The 13,437-nt window shown below is 43.1% G+C and overlaps 1 protein-coding gene across 3 annotated transcripts in view; it reads left to right on the top strand.

Annotated features, from left to right (window-relative positions):
* The window catches only part of TADA2A (transcriptional adaptor 2A), a 47,805-nt gene extending 44,475 nt beyond the window's left edge, over positions 1-3,330 (top strand). For all 3 annotated transcript variants that reach the window (XM_059996355.1, XM_059996354.1, XM_059996353.1), the window contains 2 exons: positions 262-335; positions 1,864-3,330. In XM_059996355.1, coding sequence (XP_059852338.1) covers positions 262-335; positions 1,864-2,049 — 260 coding nt within the window. In that variant the 3' untranslated portion in view covers positions 2,050-3,330. The remainder of the gene's footprint in view (positions 1-261; positions 336-1,863) is intronic.
* The last annotated feature ends 10,107 nt before the right edge of the window (positions 3,331-13,437 follow it).

Genomic DNA, 13,437 nt, shown 5'->3' with positions numbered 1-13,437 from the left:
GCCATATTTGACACCGAGGTATGTGTGGTTATATGTGTATCTTATCAGAGCAGAGGGCACGAGGCTTACCGTTTTTATTTTCAAGTGAACATTGGGATACCTGTGTTGCCAGATAAACTGAGGCCTGAGGAGTATATATACAGCTGTGTATAGTAATCTTGTACCTAACTGGCCTGACTGTGGTGAACTTTGTTATACACTTTACTCCTGAGGGACTGTCGCTCTTACGAAATATATGCCTTTTTCTGTCTATATCTGTAGGTAGACGAAGCGCACCGCCCTTGAACCTCACTGGCCTCCCTGGCACAGAGAAGTTGAACGAAAAAGAAAAGGAGGTAACAAAAAGAAGGGGAGCTGGTTAGAAGAAAGAGAGTAGGGGCTGGTTATTCATTGAGTTGTCATTAAAAGCATGTTATAGGATCAAACCCGTTTTGCTCTGTTCATGTCACACGTGTGCGTGTAACAGCTCTAGTCCATCCCAGAGGTCTAGGTGCTAAAGAGCTGACCTCAGCAGGTCTCAAGGACTCCTTTCCGTATCACCCAGCCACCATTCATCTCCTGAGAGAAGAACATATGAGATGTAAATCTAAATAATAGCAACTATCATTTATTGAGCATTTACCATGTACTAGATACTGTACTGTGCTTTATGTCAGTGAATTTAATTTTTTTCAAACTTAAAATAACTGGTATATGAAAATGATTATTTCCTATTAGAGTGGGCATTTTCAGATGTTCTACTGTTATTCCAACAATATGACCATCACTTAAAAGATTTTTGAATTGTCTCCATAGTATGTGTATAAGCATAAAAGAGGAATTCATCGTCTTATATAGTCACACATTAATTTTGATTAAAAAAGCCATGACCTACTTTTCTCTTACATTATAATCACCGGATGTGTCTTCTTCATATTACTTTTGGCCGTTTCTAAACTTTAAATCCAGCCTCACAACGGTCATCATCAAGCGTTTTCAAAAGAATGTGCCGCAGCTCTCAAGTCCATTCCAAGAGAGGATCCTCTTTTGTTCCTCGTGTGCTCCTTTCACGGTTCCCAAGATCAGTGTCTTCAGCTGCCACTCTGTATCAGTAATTCAGGTCAGACAGTAAGGAAAAGTCATGGAGTAGGCGCTAGTATTAGTCTTTTATTTTACCCGGTAGGAACAGTAAAGATTAGTTTGGGAGTAGAAGGAGGTGTATGTTATATCCAAGTATTGCTGAAGAAGTATTGCCATTCTGAATCAAGGGTGGAATGGCCTGGAGTTTCAAGCAGTTTTTATCCTTACCCACAAAGTGGTAACCTCAGGCTGTTCATTTCTGGATAGTGGCAGGTGAACTGGAATCGAGCCAGGTTTCTAGATTTTTTAGCAGTTAAAGCGACCTCTTAGCAAGGTCTCTATATCTCTTCTCCCTCCAGAGTAGGAAATGTAATCACAAAATCAGGGACTAAAGATTTAATGCCGATACTAAAAATAATGCGATTCATACTTGGGAACCCAAGTATCAGCAGCCTCACCCGCACGGTGCCCTGTGGCTCCTCCCTGACTGGCTGAGCTGGAAGGTGCCGGGCCTCTACTCCACACCGCTCCTCAGCACACAGACTTGTATCCCTGACAAAGCCAGGTGAGCCAGCCGGTAGGTGCTGGAGCTCTCCCGGCATCACACTCTGCCTTTTTCTGTCTGTCTTTAGAGAGTATTCTCTCCAAAGAAAAGACAAACTGGAATGTGATCTAGCCACCAGCAGCTCCTATAAATAGTTGGAGGTTGATGTCACTCTTTAAATTTTATTTTGGCTATACCTGCTGGATTAAATTATGAGAATGACAGATGTTAATGTTTATTAAATTTGCCATGTCTTGCAGCTCTGTCAGATGGTGAGATTGGTCCCAGGAGCCTATTTAGAATACAAATCTGCTCTATTGAACGAATGTAACAAGCAAGGAGGCTTGCGACTGGCACAGGCAAGAGCACTCATCAAGATAGACGTGAACAAAACCCGGAAAATCTATGATTTCCTCATCCGAGAAGGGTACATCACTAAAGCCTGAGGCTCTCCGGGCCTGGTGGGCCAAAGGACAGTACGGGCATTGTGGAGTTTTGTTTCTGAGCTGAATTCTCCTTGTAAAAAGAGGGGAAGAACAAAGGAAACCTTAAGTTGTATTAATGTCTACTTTCTTCTCCACCCGGCTTTAAAATACTCCTGTTGTTGGTATTGTGCTGCAGAGTTATGTGCTAGATAAGCTATTATTAATTGTGTGTGGGCATTCATTCCTAACACCTCTTGTAACTAAAACAAGAACCATAGTACCTCACATCACAGTGTTGGTAGAAATAGAACTAAACCAGTCTTTAGTCCCAGGAGTCCAGCTCAGATCCTTGTACTTACTTGGGAGGTTGGTTTTCTGATTATCTGTTTTGCCTTCAAACATTACAGACAGATTTAAAATAAAGAGGTTATAGAGAGAGAAAGCTTTCTCTTTCTGTCTGAGGATTCTTTTAAGCTGACAACTTATGTTTATGAGCAAAGAGAAGGAAAATCTCCCCGTGATGGTCTTATCCCAAACTGCATCTTCAACTTTAATGTCTGGCTTTGTAAGTTGAAGTCTGGCTGTCTAATCTGCAGTAGACTTTTGAGGAGGTGGCACTGGATATAAAATGTCTCTTATTTTTAGAATTAATGGATTAAAAATGTTTTGCTACTTACTTTGTGGGTGTGTCAAATATTCTGGTAACTAAAGCGCACTTAGGGGGTTGGATGCAAGCCTCATCACGCTGCATTGTCTCTGGTAACATGTGTGTCCTGGGCTCACCCTATTCTAACCCTTGGCTTCCCTGGATACCAGACCCCTGAGGATGGAGGTGATGCAATTAACCTCAGTGTTGCTTAGATTAAGACCTGAACCCTAATTTCTCAATGGTGAAAGGCTAGCCTACAATAAGAGCTACTTGTAAAACAAAAGGAAAGCCTTTTCATATATGGAACTCACTAGATATGAGGGTGAGTGACCCCACCACATCTGAAACTTGGTCCTCAAATCTTTCTGCACAATAAGAAGCCAAACTCAGAGTCAGGGTTTTTCCCTTTTCTGTTAGAAGCAAAGTTATATAGAAATACTTCAGAATGTGCACAAATTACCTCCAGTAGCTGACTGATTTCTTTAATTCTTTCAACATTCAAAATATCTAATTCAAATATTATATGCTTTGTTGGAAGTATCTGCTCAAACTTCTTGACTGCTGAAAATATGCATGCAGTTTGCTAATAGACTTCATCTAGGGGATAACGAATGAAAAGGAAACGCGTAGGATCTGAGGGAAATAGAATAAAGGACTTCAGTGTTTCAAAAGGGCGGCTTGTGGTTTTCTTGATATAGTCCTGTCTCTTAGAAAACGTTATCCTACCACCAGCATCCCCCTGAGTTGCTTATAAAGGGGTTGCCTCTTATCCTTGGAAGGCAAGTCCTGTTCTAAAAGTGCATTAGACGTCTGTGTCAGGTGATGTCTGCTGTAGTCTGAGGAGTCCTTGATCTTGATTAAGGAAGGCTTCCTGGGAGAGGTGCACTTCTGAGGCAATGATAAGACGGAGATGAGAGAAATAAAATGGCAGATGGAAGTGGGAGACTGTTCCAGACGTAGTAGGTGGAGGGTGATGAGTAAGGAAAACAGTGCCAAGAGATTTAGCTGGCTAGTACACAAGGAGCAGCTGCGGTGCTTAGGGCTGGGAGGATGGCGGATGGCAGGACAGTCTGATAGAAGCCCTGGAACAAGTTGAAGTCTGAAAAACTGGCGAATCAGTAGACTGGATGAAGAAAGTGGCATTGTTGAAAAGAGTGACAGAAAAATAAGGCTATAATTTCAAATGACTGGATTTTAGAAAGGAGGATTACTATGGTTTTGGTAAGCCCAACTTCACAAAATTTAAGACCTAGAATCCTAGTGGGTTTCTCAAAGATCAAGCCATAATTTTGGGTGAGGAGTACTCTTGAAAGGCGTCGTTAGAAAAGCACTTGCTGAGGTTTGATGTCGATCACTAGCTTAGTACATTATTTCCTTCCATCTTCTTGTCACCAAAGGAAGGCCCTTCTTGTTACTAAAAATCCAGAGCTAGGAAGGATGTTCCAAAGAAAATTCCATCCTTCCCCTTTTCAACTAGATGGGATTGGCCATAAACCAACTCCACTAATTTAGGTCCTTCTTGGTGCAGATCATCTCAGAAGAAAGAGAGTTTACTCTGAAACTCAACAACAATGAACTATGAAATAAAGACCTTTAACTGCTAGGAACTTTATTACAATTTAAGGATTTCTGCTGGAATTTTTTTTTTTTTTTTTTTTTTTTTTTTTTTTTGCGGTATGCGGGCCTCTCACTGCTGTGGCCTCTCCCGTTGCGGAGCACACGCTCCGGGCGCACAGGCCCAGTGGCCACGGCTCACGGGCCTAGCTGCTCCGCGGCATGTGGGATCTTCCCGGACGGGGGCACGAACCCGTGTCCCCTGCATCGGCAGGCGGACTCTCAACCACTGCACCACCAGGGAAGCCCTCTGCTGGAATTTTATGCATATCGTCCTCCTCTGTCCTGGTGGGGAATAGAGAACAAATTTCTTTACGTGTAATGACCCTTTCTTGGGCTTCCCTGGTGGCGCAGTGGTTAAGAATCTGCCTACCGATGCAGGGAACACAGGTTTGAGCCGTGGTCCAGGAAGATCCCACGTGCTGTGGAGCAGCTAAGCCCGTGCACCACAGCTACTGAGCCTGAGCCCTAGACCCGCGAGCCACAACTACTGAAGCCCACACGCCTAGAGCCCGTGCTCCGCAACAAGAGAAACCACTGCAGTAAGAAGCCAGCGCTCCGCAACAAAGAGTAGCCCCTGCTCACCACAACTAGAGAAAAGCCCACGTGCAGCAACGAAGACACAATGCAGCCATAAATAAATAAGTAAGTAAATAAATTTATAATGATCCTTTCTTGTGCTCAAAGACCTCAACTGTCTCTGTTGAGACCAACTATTTATGATTTATCTCTTCTTGGGTTCCAGTTTTCATCCTTTTATCGTTTACAACTCCCCCCACCCTAAACCCCCTTTTTAAATCTGAACTTAGTTAATTAACCAGTCGCTGCTGAGTGATAACAAGTTTCCCAGTTTTGAGTATTGAGATCCTCAGCTTGTAGTTAGCGGGAAAGGGGAGAAGACCAATGACATTCATCAATAACAAAGTTCTAGTTGGGAAGTCATTCCAGCTTTAGGAAATATGTAGGTATGTGATAAGAACTAAAATGTCCAGTGTGATAAGTCAGAGGCCCAAACTACAAAGAGAAGCTTGGAAAAACTAATTCATATTTACTCCAAAACACTTCGACGGGTCTCTAGCCAGGAGAGCAGTACTGTGTTCTAAACAGCATTCTGGAATATTGCTCATTCATTTTCTTTTTTTTAACATCCGTATTGGAGTATAATTGCTTTACAATGGTGTGTTTGTTAGTTTCTGCTTTATAACAAAGTGAATCAGCTATACATATACATATATCCCCATATCCCCTCCCTCGTGCGTGTCCCTCCCACCCTCCCTATCCCACCCCTCTATGTGGTCACAAAGCACTAAGCTGATCTCCCTGTGCTATGCGGCTGCTTCCCACTAGCTATCTATTTTACCTTTGGTAGTGTATATATGTCCATGCCACTCTCTCACTTCGTCCCAGCTTCCCCTTCCCCCTCCCTGTGTCCTCAAGTCCATTCTCTACATCTGGGTCTTTATTCCTGTCCTGCCCCTAGGTTCTTCAGAACTTTTTTTTAAGATTCCATATATATGTGTTAGCATACGGTATTTGTTTTTCTCTTTCTGACTTACTTCATTCTGTATGACAGACTCTAGGTCCATCCACCTCACTACAAATAACTCAATTTCGTTTCTTTTTATGGCTGAGTAACATTCCATTGTATATATGTGCCACATCTTCTTTATCCATTCATCCGATGATGGACACAGGTTGCTTCCATCTCCTGGCTATTGTAAATAGAGCTGCAGTGAACACTGTGGTACATGACTCTTTTTGAATTATGGTTTTCTCAGGGTATATGCCCAGTAGTGGGATTGCTGGGTATATGGTAGTTCTATTTGTAGTTTTTTAAGGAACCTCCATGCTGTTCTCCATAGTGGCTGTATCAATTTACATTCCCATCAACAGTGCAAGAGGGTTCCCTTTTCTCCACACCCTCTCCAGCATTTATTGTTTGTAGATTTTTTGATGACTTGCCCATTCATTTTTAAAGATGTCTTTATAGATACCTTCTAGATATACACTGTTATTGTTAACACAAAAAGCTTTTCCACAACTTACATGTACCTGGCTTTTTATTTGTTTGAATTTCTATTCCAGAGGTACTGATCTGGAAGCTTTGCTTTCCTTTCCAATGTGTTTAGCCAAATGTGGGTGACCTCTCCGATCTGTCAGAAAGGACCACCTCTGGTACAATGGGACACTGCTACGTCTGTGGCCCTGTGTAGAAGAGGTAGTCCAGCTAAGATAAAGAATTTCCCTTCAATCAGGCACAATAACCAGCCCTCTTAGTGAAATGTAAGTGATATTGAGCAGGATCTCAGGGCGCAAGGAGAGTCAGAGCAGCCTGGTTAGAATAGTATTGGTCGTGCTGACAAATACTTGCTTTGGGAGAGAGAACAATAGTGAATAGCACTTAACTAGGGAGTATTTTGGAACCTAAGTATCCACAAAATACGCATTGGCACTGAGTGTTCATTTGTATGCTGCTTTTGAGGGCTAGGGGGTGGGGACAGGTGAATCATTTCTGAGAAGCTTGGAAAGCCAGTTTATCTAATGGGAGGGAGTTCTTTTTCTATTCATTGTTTGCCTGCTGCCTTGGCTTCTACCAGTTGAGATGCACTGAGATTAACTGCCGTTTGATTTGAATGACCAGACTTACAAGTTAAGAGACATAGGTATTTAAAGGAAGGATGAATGTCTTGAATCTGACATTAAAATTCCTTTGTCGGGCTTCCCTGGTGGCGCAGTGGTTGAGAGTCCGCCTGCCGATGCAGGGGACACGGGTTCGTGCCCCGGTCCGGGAGGATCCCACATGCCGTGGAGCGGCTGGGCCCGTGAGGCATGGCCGCTGAGCCTGCGCGTCCAGAGCCTGTGCTCCGCAACGGGAGAGGTCACAACAGTGAGAGGCCCCGTGTACCGCAAAAAAAGAAAAAAATTCCTTTGTCACTAGGAGTTACTTGCTTGGTATGCGTTGTGTGCTGGGCCCCCTTCCCAGTTAAGAGTAAGAATAAGGAAATTGAGATAAGAATGCAGAAAGGGACCATTAAAAGGTTTAAAACCCCAAATTGAAAGCTACAAAAAATTTGATTTGATAGATGCAGCCCTGAATATCGCCGTACCTCCCCTTGCCTTTGAAAGCTCTAGTTAACCTTTGCCAGCCCAGATTTGTGTCTTTCAGGACTGGAGAGTTAAGTCTGATGCACTTATTTTCTACTTTGGAGCACAGGGGATGGATTTCTGTGGCACCAAACTAATCATTTGGTTGAATTAATCTCACATTCTTAACCAAGCCACACTTTTTTTTCAGCTTTCTCTGGTCTCCCCAGAGGTCTTATGTGGCAGAAAGCTTCCAGGTAGCTTGCTAATAATCTTGCCTTGGTCCAGAGTTATGTGGAACAGAAGTAGCATCTTAGGAAGTGTGGAAAGGAGAAGACCTCACAATTGTTTTAAGAAACCAACACTTTATTAATCAAAGCAAAAACGCTGAAATCACACTTCAGTGAACTGACAGCCAAGTGCCAACTCACGACACTTCCAATGCACCTCTCCCTCCCAGAGAGCTGTCTGCCAAGTACACTCCCTTTATCTGAATTGCTGGCAGTGACCTCTTTTCTCCCATTAAATGATAGATAGCTAACGATTTGGATCCCCCGCCCCTACCCTCCCCATTATCATGACATAAAATATATATTATTTTAAGAAATAAAAAAAATAATGGGACCTGCACTGTGAAGCTTAATTTTAATGTTCCCCTACAATATACCCTATCAGAAAACTGACTTTGAGTTGAGGCTGTCTGATGTTTTTACTTCGGTTTCCAATCTTAGGATGTTGTCTAAGATGAAGAAGGCAATTTTCAGGGTAATTTAATAGCTTTTCCCCAAAAATTATTGAAAAAGGGTGAAAAGTTCCAAAGTGCCATGAAGACACGAGCTCCCAAGTACCAGGAGCCTCAGAGATGGGGGGGGGGGGGACTGATAGGAACTTTCAGTAAAGGAAGAGAGGGCAGCAGTGTCCCAGCCCTTACCCCATGGGAACTTGCTTTGCTTTGGAGAGGTGGAACAGTTTTCCCACACAGTATCTTGTCTGGAGCCTCTTTTTAAGTAAAGTCAAGCTGCAGCAGAAAAAGCCACTCTACTGGGGCAGGAGCCAGAACCCTTATTTTTTGCCTAGAGGATGACACCTTGATATATTTTTACCAAAGGGCACTTATCTAAGCTCTAGCCACAGGGAGGTGACAGCAATGTCAACCTTACCTGGCTGCCCCTGCCCCAACAAGAAGATCTTTGCCTTGTTTGGGGTGTGCATAGTTTCAGATTCAAGACACCTGTCAGAGCGAAGTGAGCACAGGTTTAACTTCAATGATGCAAAGCAAAACGCTTTTGAGAGCAAAATCTCCCAGGAGTGCCTCCGCCCCCAGCAACTGCAGAAAAGAAGGCGTTGGTGGGAGAGAAGGGTGGCTATAGACGTCATTACATCTTCCAGATCCCAGCTGTGACCTGGCTCAGAGTTTTACAGTTAAAAATAACCGTGGCTTAGAGTTGGGGGGAAAAAAGTAAACTGTTTCATCTCCATGGAAACTGGGGGCGGGGGAAGGCAAGCCATGGATTTCCAGCAGATGCGGCAAGAGGGGGCGGATGTAGGGGCTGGGAGCTTAGAGGCCCTCTGTTGAGAGGAGGTACCCCTGATTAGCATCCAGGATGTAGCTAGACATTTTCCAGGGCTCTGGAGACACGCGGCAGGGGATATGTTTGCAACAATGTGTACATTTTGGGTGGGTGAAGACTTATTTGAGGCTTACAACTTCCTGTAACACAGATTTGCTACTATTTGGCAAAGCAGAGAGCAGATGAGCAGCACTGTAGGTTAGATGTTGCCTCCTAACCAATCTGGGAAACTGCTACACACCCTACGCCTCACCTTCCATTCTTTCATTTGCATAGTCGGAGGCTTGACATCAGAATATTATAACAATTTATAACTAGAGGGGCGGTCTTCAGGCTCTTGGGCTGATATGGACATCTACTTCCTTTTAGTGGGACCAGGTTTTTTCTCTTTGGTGTTGTAGGAGATTATGCAAAGTGGCATTAATTACCTAGAAAGTCCTTAAAGTTACGTCTCTTACCATTTCATTATTGTTTATTACCAGAGGTTACTAACTCTTGGGGGGAAATATTTTAATTTTTCATTTCCCTGTTCTTTAAAGGTTTCTTTTAAAACAATTTTTTCCTCAAGAAATACATGAATATATTCTAGTTTTTAAAAAAATTTGAACCCCTCTCTTTTCCTTTTTAAATAAAGGGTGTATATGCTTTCTTGTTTACCTGCCTGGTGTACTGGAAAGACCTAAGTGCTAATCCTTGTTCTGCTATTAATAATGATACAGCCTCGGGCAAGTTTTTTAACCCCTCATATCTGAACTGTGGTTGATAAAACCTACCTGACTGTGTTTGATGAAGATAAATGGGATAAGGTATATATTACACCTGACACCTCCCTTCCCTTCCCTTCTCATTGAGCCTTTGATATTTTCATTTAACTCCAGCCAGGTCTGAACAAGCCCTTGATTTTCCATGGTAAATGGTACATTCACACCATGATAAAGTCTCACAGAGGGACACTAAGTTCTGAAGGACACAGAGCAAATGTTAAAATAGGCACAGGTGCATTTTTCATGGATGTTGTTGTTTATATTGGAATCTTCATCACTGTGCATCATTGCCACAGCCCCAGGGTTGAATTAAGGGCAGAAAATTTCAGACAGATAGATATTAAATGACCTAGTCATCCTAGATATGTTGTAATATTCCCTTATATAAGCCTAGCTCAAGAAGCTTGAACTCAGGTTACAAAACTGTAGGCACGCTATGATTGTAATTGTGTAAAGAAAACTAAAAAAAATCATGCATAGAAAAAAAAAGAAAAAGGTGCTAATTTTTGTTTCGTTAAGTAGTAAAATTAGGGGTGATGCTTTCTCTCTCTCCTGTTTTGTTTTGTTTTGTAATGTGACTTTTTTTATTAATGGAAAAATAAATTACATGAGAACTATTAAAACTCTACAGATAGGACTTCCCTGGTGGCACAGTGGTTAAGAATCCGCCTGTCAATGCAGGGGACACGGGTTTGAGCCCTGGTCCAAGGAGATCCCACATGCCACAGAGCAACTAAGCCCGTGCGCCACAACTACTGAGCCTGTGCTCTAGAGCCTGCGAGCCACAACTGCTGAAGCCTGTGCACCTAGAGCCTGTGCGCCACAGCAAAGAGAAGCCACCGCAATGAGAAGCTGGCGCATCACAACGAAGAGTAGCCCCCGCTCGCCACAACTAGAGAAAGCCTGCAAGCAGCAACAAAGATCCAATGCAGCCAAAAAGTAAATAAATAAATAAATAAAATAAAGTAAAACTCTACAAATAAAAGTTTAAAGTATTTTACAATTAATAATATCTAGTTAATCCTTATGATAGCTATATAAGGTGTTATCTTATGTCTTATAAAATAGTGCAAGCATTAGGCAAGCTTGAATAGTAGATGAAATACGTGTTTGGACTTCTATCCCCCTAGTTCTTTTATCTTTTCCACATTTGTAGAGTTTTCTCCCAGATACCTGGTGTCCACTATCCCTCTTAAACGTGTGAAAGTTTAAGATAGCTTAAAGATTTACTTCTCTGGGGGATTTGCATTTTTGTAGCAATTAATGGCATATACTCTGGAATTACAGGCATTAGCAAGCAGGTGTTCCAGAGCCATGGGACCTGATGGCACCCTGAAATCTAACTTCTGTAGACCCGGGAGCCCTGATCACAGCTGTCTCCCAATTCTAACAGATATATCAAATCTGTTGCCAATTTGTTAACCAGAAGAAATGATGCAAATGGAAGATGCAGCTATTCTTTGAGGGGCTCATCAAGGTCTGATTAGTCTCAGGAGAAGCCATTGCCCAAGCAATTAAGGAGAATATTTTTGGAAAGGCAGACATCAGAAGCTAAGCAGAGTAGAAGTTTCCACCCTCTATTTACTGTGTCTAATCAGATCAGCTCTTATTCTGCACAGAAGCTGCACTGCTCTAAAGCACTGCTTATTTAGACATAGTCAGGAGCACCCACACCTTCTCTGGGCATAGACAAGTCAGACTTTTGTAACAGACGGTCTCTAAGATGTTAATACATCGAAAGCAGTCGACACCTTTAAAGGTACCTATTTACAGTCTAGTAATGTGCTGCCTGGTAAGGTAGCCACTAGCCTCATGTGGCTATTTACATGTAAATGGATTATAATTAATTACAACTTAAAATTCAGTTCCTCAGTCACACAAACCACATTTCAAGAGCTCAGAAGTCACATGAGGGACTTCCCTGGTGATGCAGTGGTTAAGAATCCGCCTGCCAATGCAGGGGACACGGGTTCAAGCCCTGGTCTGGGAAGATCCCACGTGCCGTGGAGCAACTAAGCCCGTGCGCCACAACTACTGAAGCCTGCGTGCCTAGAGCCTGTGTTCTGCAACAAGAGAAGCCACCGCAATGAGAAGCACGTGCGCAGCAACGAAGACCCAACGCAGCCAAAATAAATAAATAAACAACAACAACAAAACCCTTAAAAAAAAAAGTCACATGAGACTAGTGGCTACTGTGTTGGAAAGTACACGTATGGATCATTTCCAGCCCCCAAAGTTCTATCAGACAGTGCTGGTTTAGAAGATAACACCTTCAAATTGCATTTTCTTCCTTTGTTTTTTTTTTGTAGAGATACCTATAAGCCCACACTTCCACATTCTGTAAAGGCATAAAGCACCTCCCTACCCACAGACGTATATGTACAGTCACTATATGATCTTACTGAGTTTAGCACTTCTTCCTACTTTCCTTAATCTCTAGATCTTCACACATACATCACACTCAATACAAACTCTATTTTAGTCCTTCTCCCTCCTCTTCGCTGATGAGGATTTGATTCTTCATGGTAGGCTTAGTTCTAGAATGCGTGAAAATGCCCAGTTCCTTGTCACTAACAAGTGTTGTTCTGGAAACCTGCCTTCTGTGTAACAAATAAGCTTGAATCTGAAGAGGGATGTATCTTTTGTGCTGCTGAGTCATTGAATTGACTGAAGGAAGACTTGGTGGGGGGGGGGGGTCGGGGAGAAACAGAAATAAAGCGGCATACAATCGTTTCTATTAGAGATTTTGCTATTTTGGTATTGGCATGTCAAAAATAAGTCACTAGATAAATTGATGGTGGAGCAATTTGGCGCTGGGAAGATGCCTTTCCCAGGCAAGATTGAACTCCTAATGTGTTATCCTGAATCAGATTCTGCGTTGTTCTCTCGCAGAAAGATTAATTTTGCTTAATTTTAAAGCTTTGATTCTCTCTTTATGAAGGGAAAAATAAACAAAATCTCTCCATTCTAGGCCTTTTCAACTCCCTTAGGATTATCACTAAAATGGCTTTGATGTTATATTTTTGTCTGGGAAGCAGACAGAACTTTTAGATATTCCTGTACCCACGGGATGACTCGGAATCCGGTTGGAGACCAGAAAGCATGAAAAATCCCCAAAGCTTGTGGTTGAAGATGCGGGGGGATGTGGCGGGGTGGGATATAAACCCAAAGCGCTGTTTTTACTTCCCTCACCAATCCTTCCCCCTAAAACTATGATTACTCGTTTGAGTGTTCAGCTGTTCTGATGCCAATGATTTACAACGATGCGTAGCTGGGGCTGGTGAGCAAAGGGTTGGGCGTGGAGTCGGGACTCTTAGGTGTTAGACTCACTGCAGAGCCTCGAGAAAGTTGTTTACAGGGCAAGATTGTGCTGAAAAAAGTCCGCTTTGCATCTACTCATGTTATAGATGGACAAACCTACATTTAAAAAAAGACCCTCGGGCTTCCCTGGTGGCGCAGTGGTTGGGAGTCCGCCTGCCGATGCAGAGAACGCGGGTTCGTGCCCCGGTCCGGGAAGATCCCACATGCCGCGGAGCGGCTGGGCCCGTGAGCCATGGCCGCTGAGCCTGAGCGTCCGGAGCCTATGCTCCACAACAAGAGAGGCCGCGATAGTGTGAGGCCCGCGCACCGCGGTGAAGAGTGGCCCCTGCTTAACCACAACTAAAGAAAGCCCTCGCACAGAAACGAAGACCCAACACAGCAAAAATAATTAATAAACTCCTACCCC

This window comes from Delphinus delphis, chromosome 19 (assembly GCF_949987515.2).
Source record: "Delphinus delphis chromosome 19, mDelDel1.2, whole genome shotgun sequence".
Classification (NCBI taxonomy): domain Eukaryota; kingdom Metazoa; phylum Chordata; class Mammalia; order Artiodactyla; family Delphinidae; genus Delphinus; species Delphinus delphis.
This window is presented reverse-complemented; position numbering and strand designations above follow the sequence as displayed.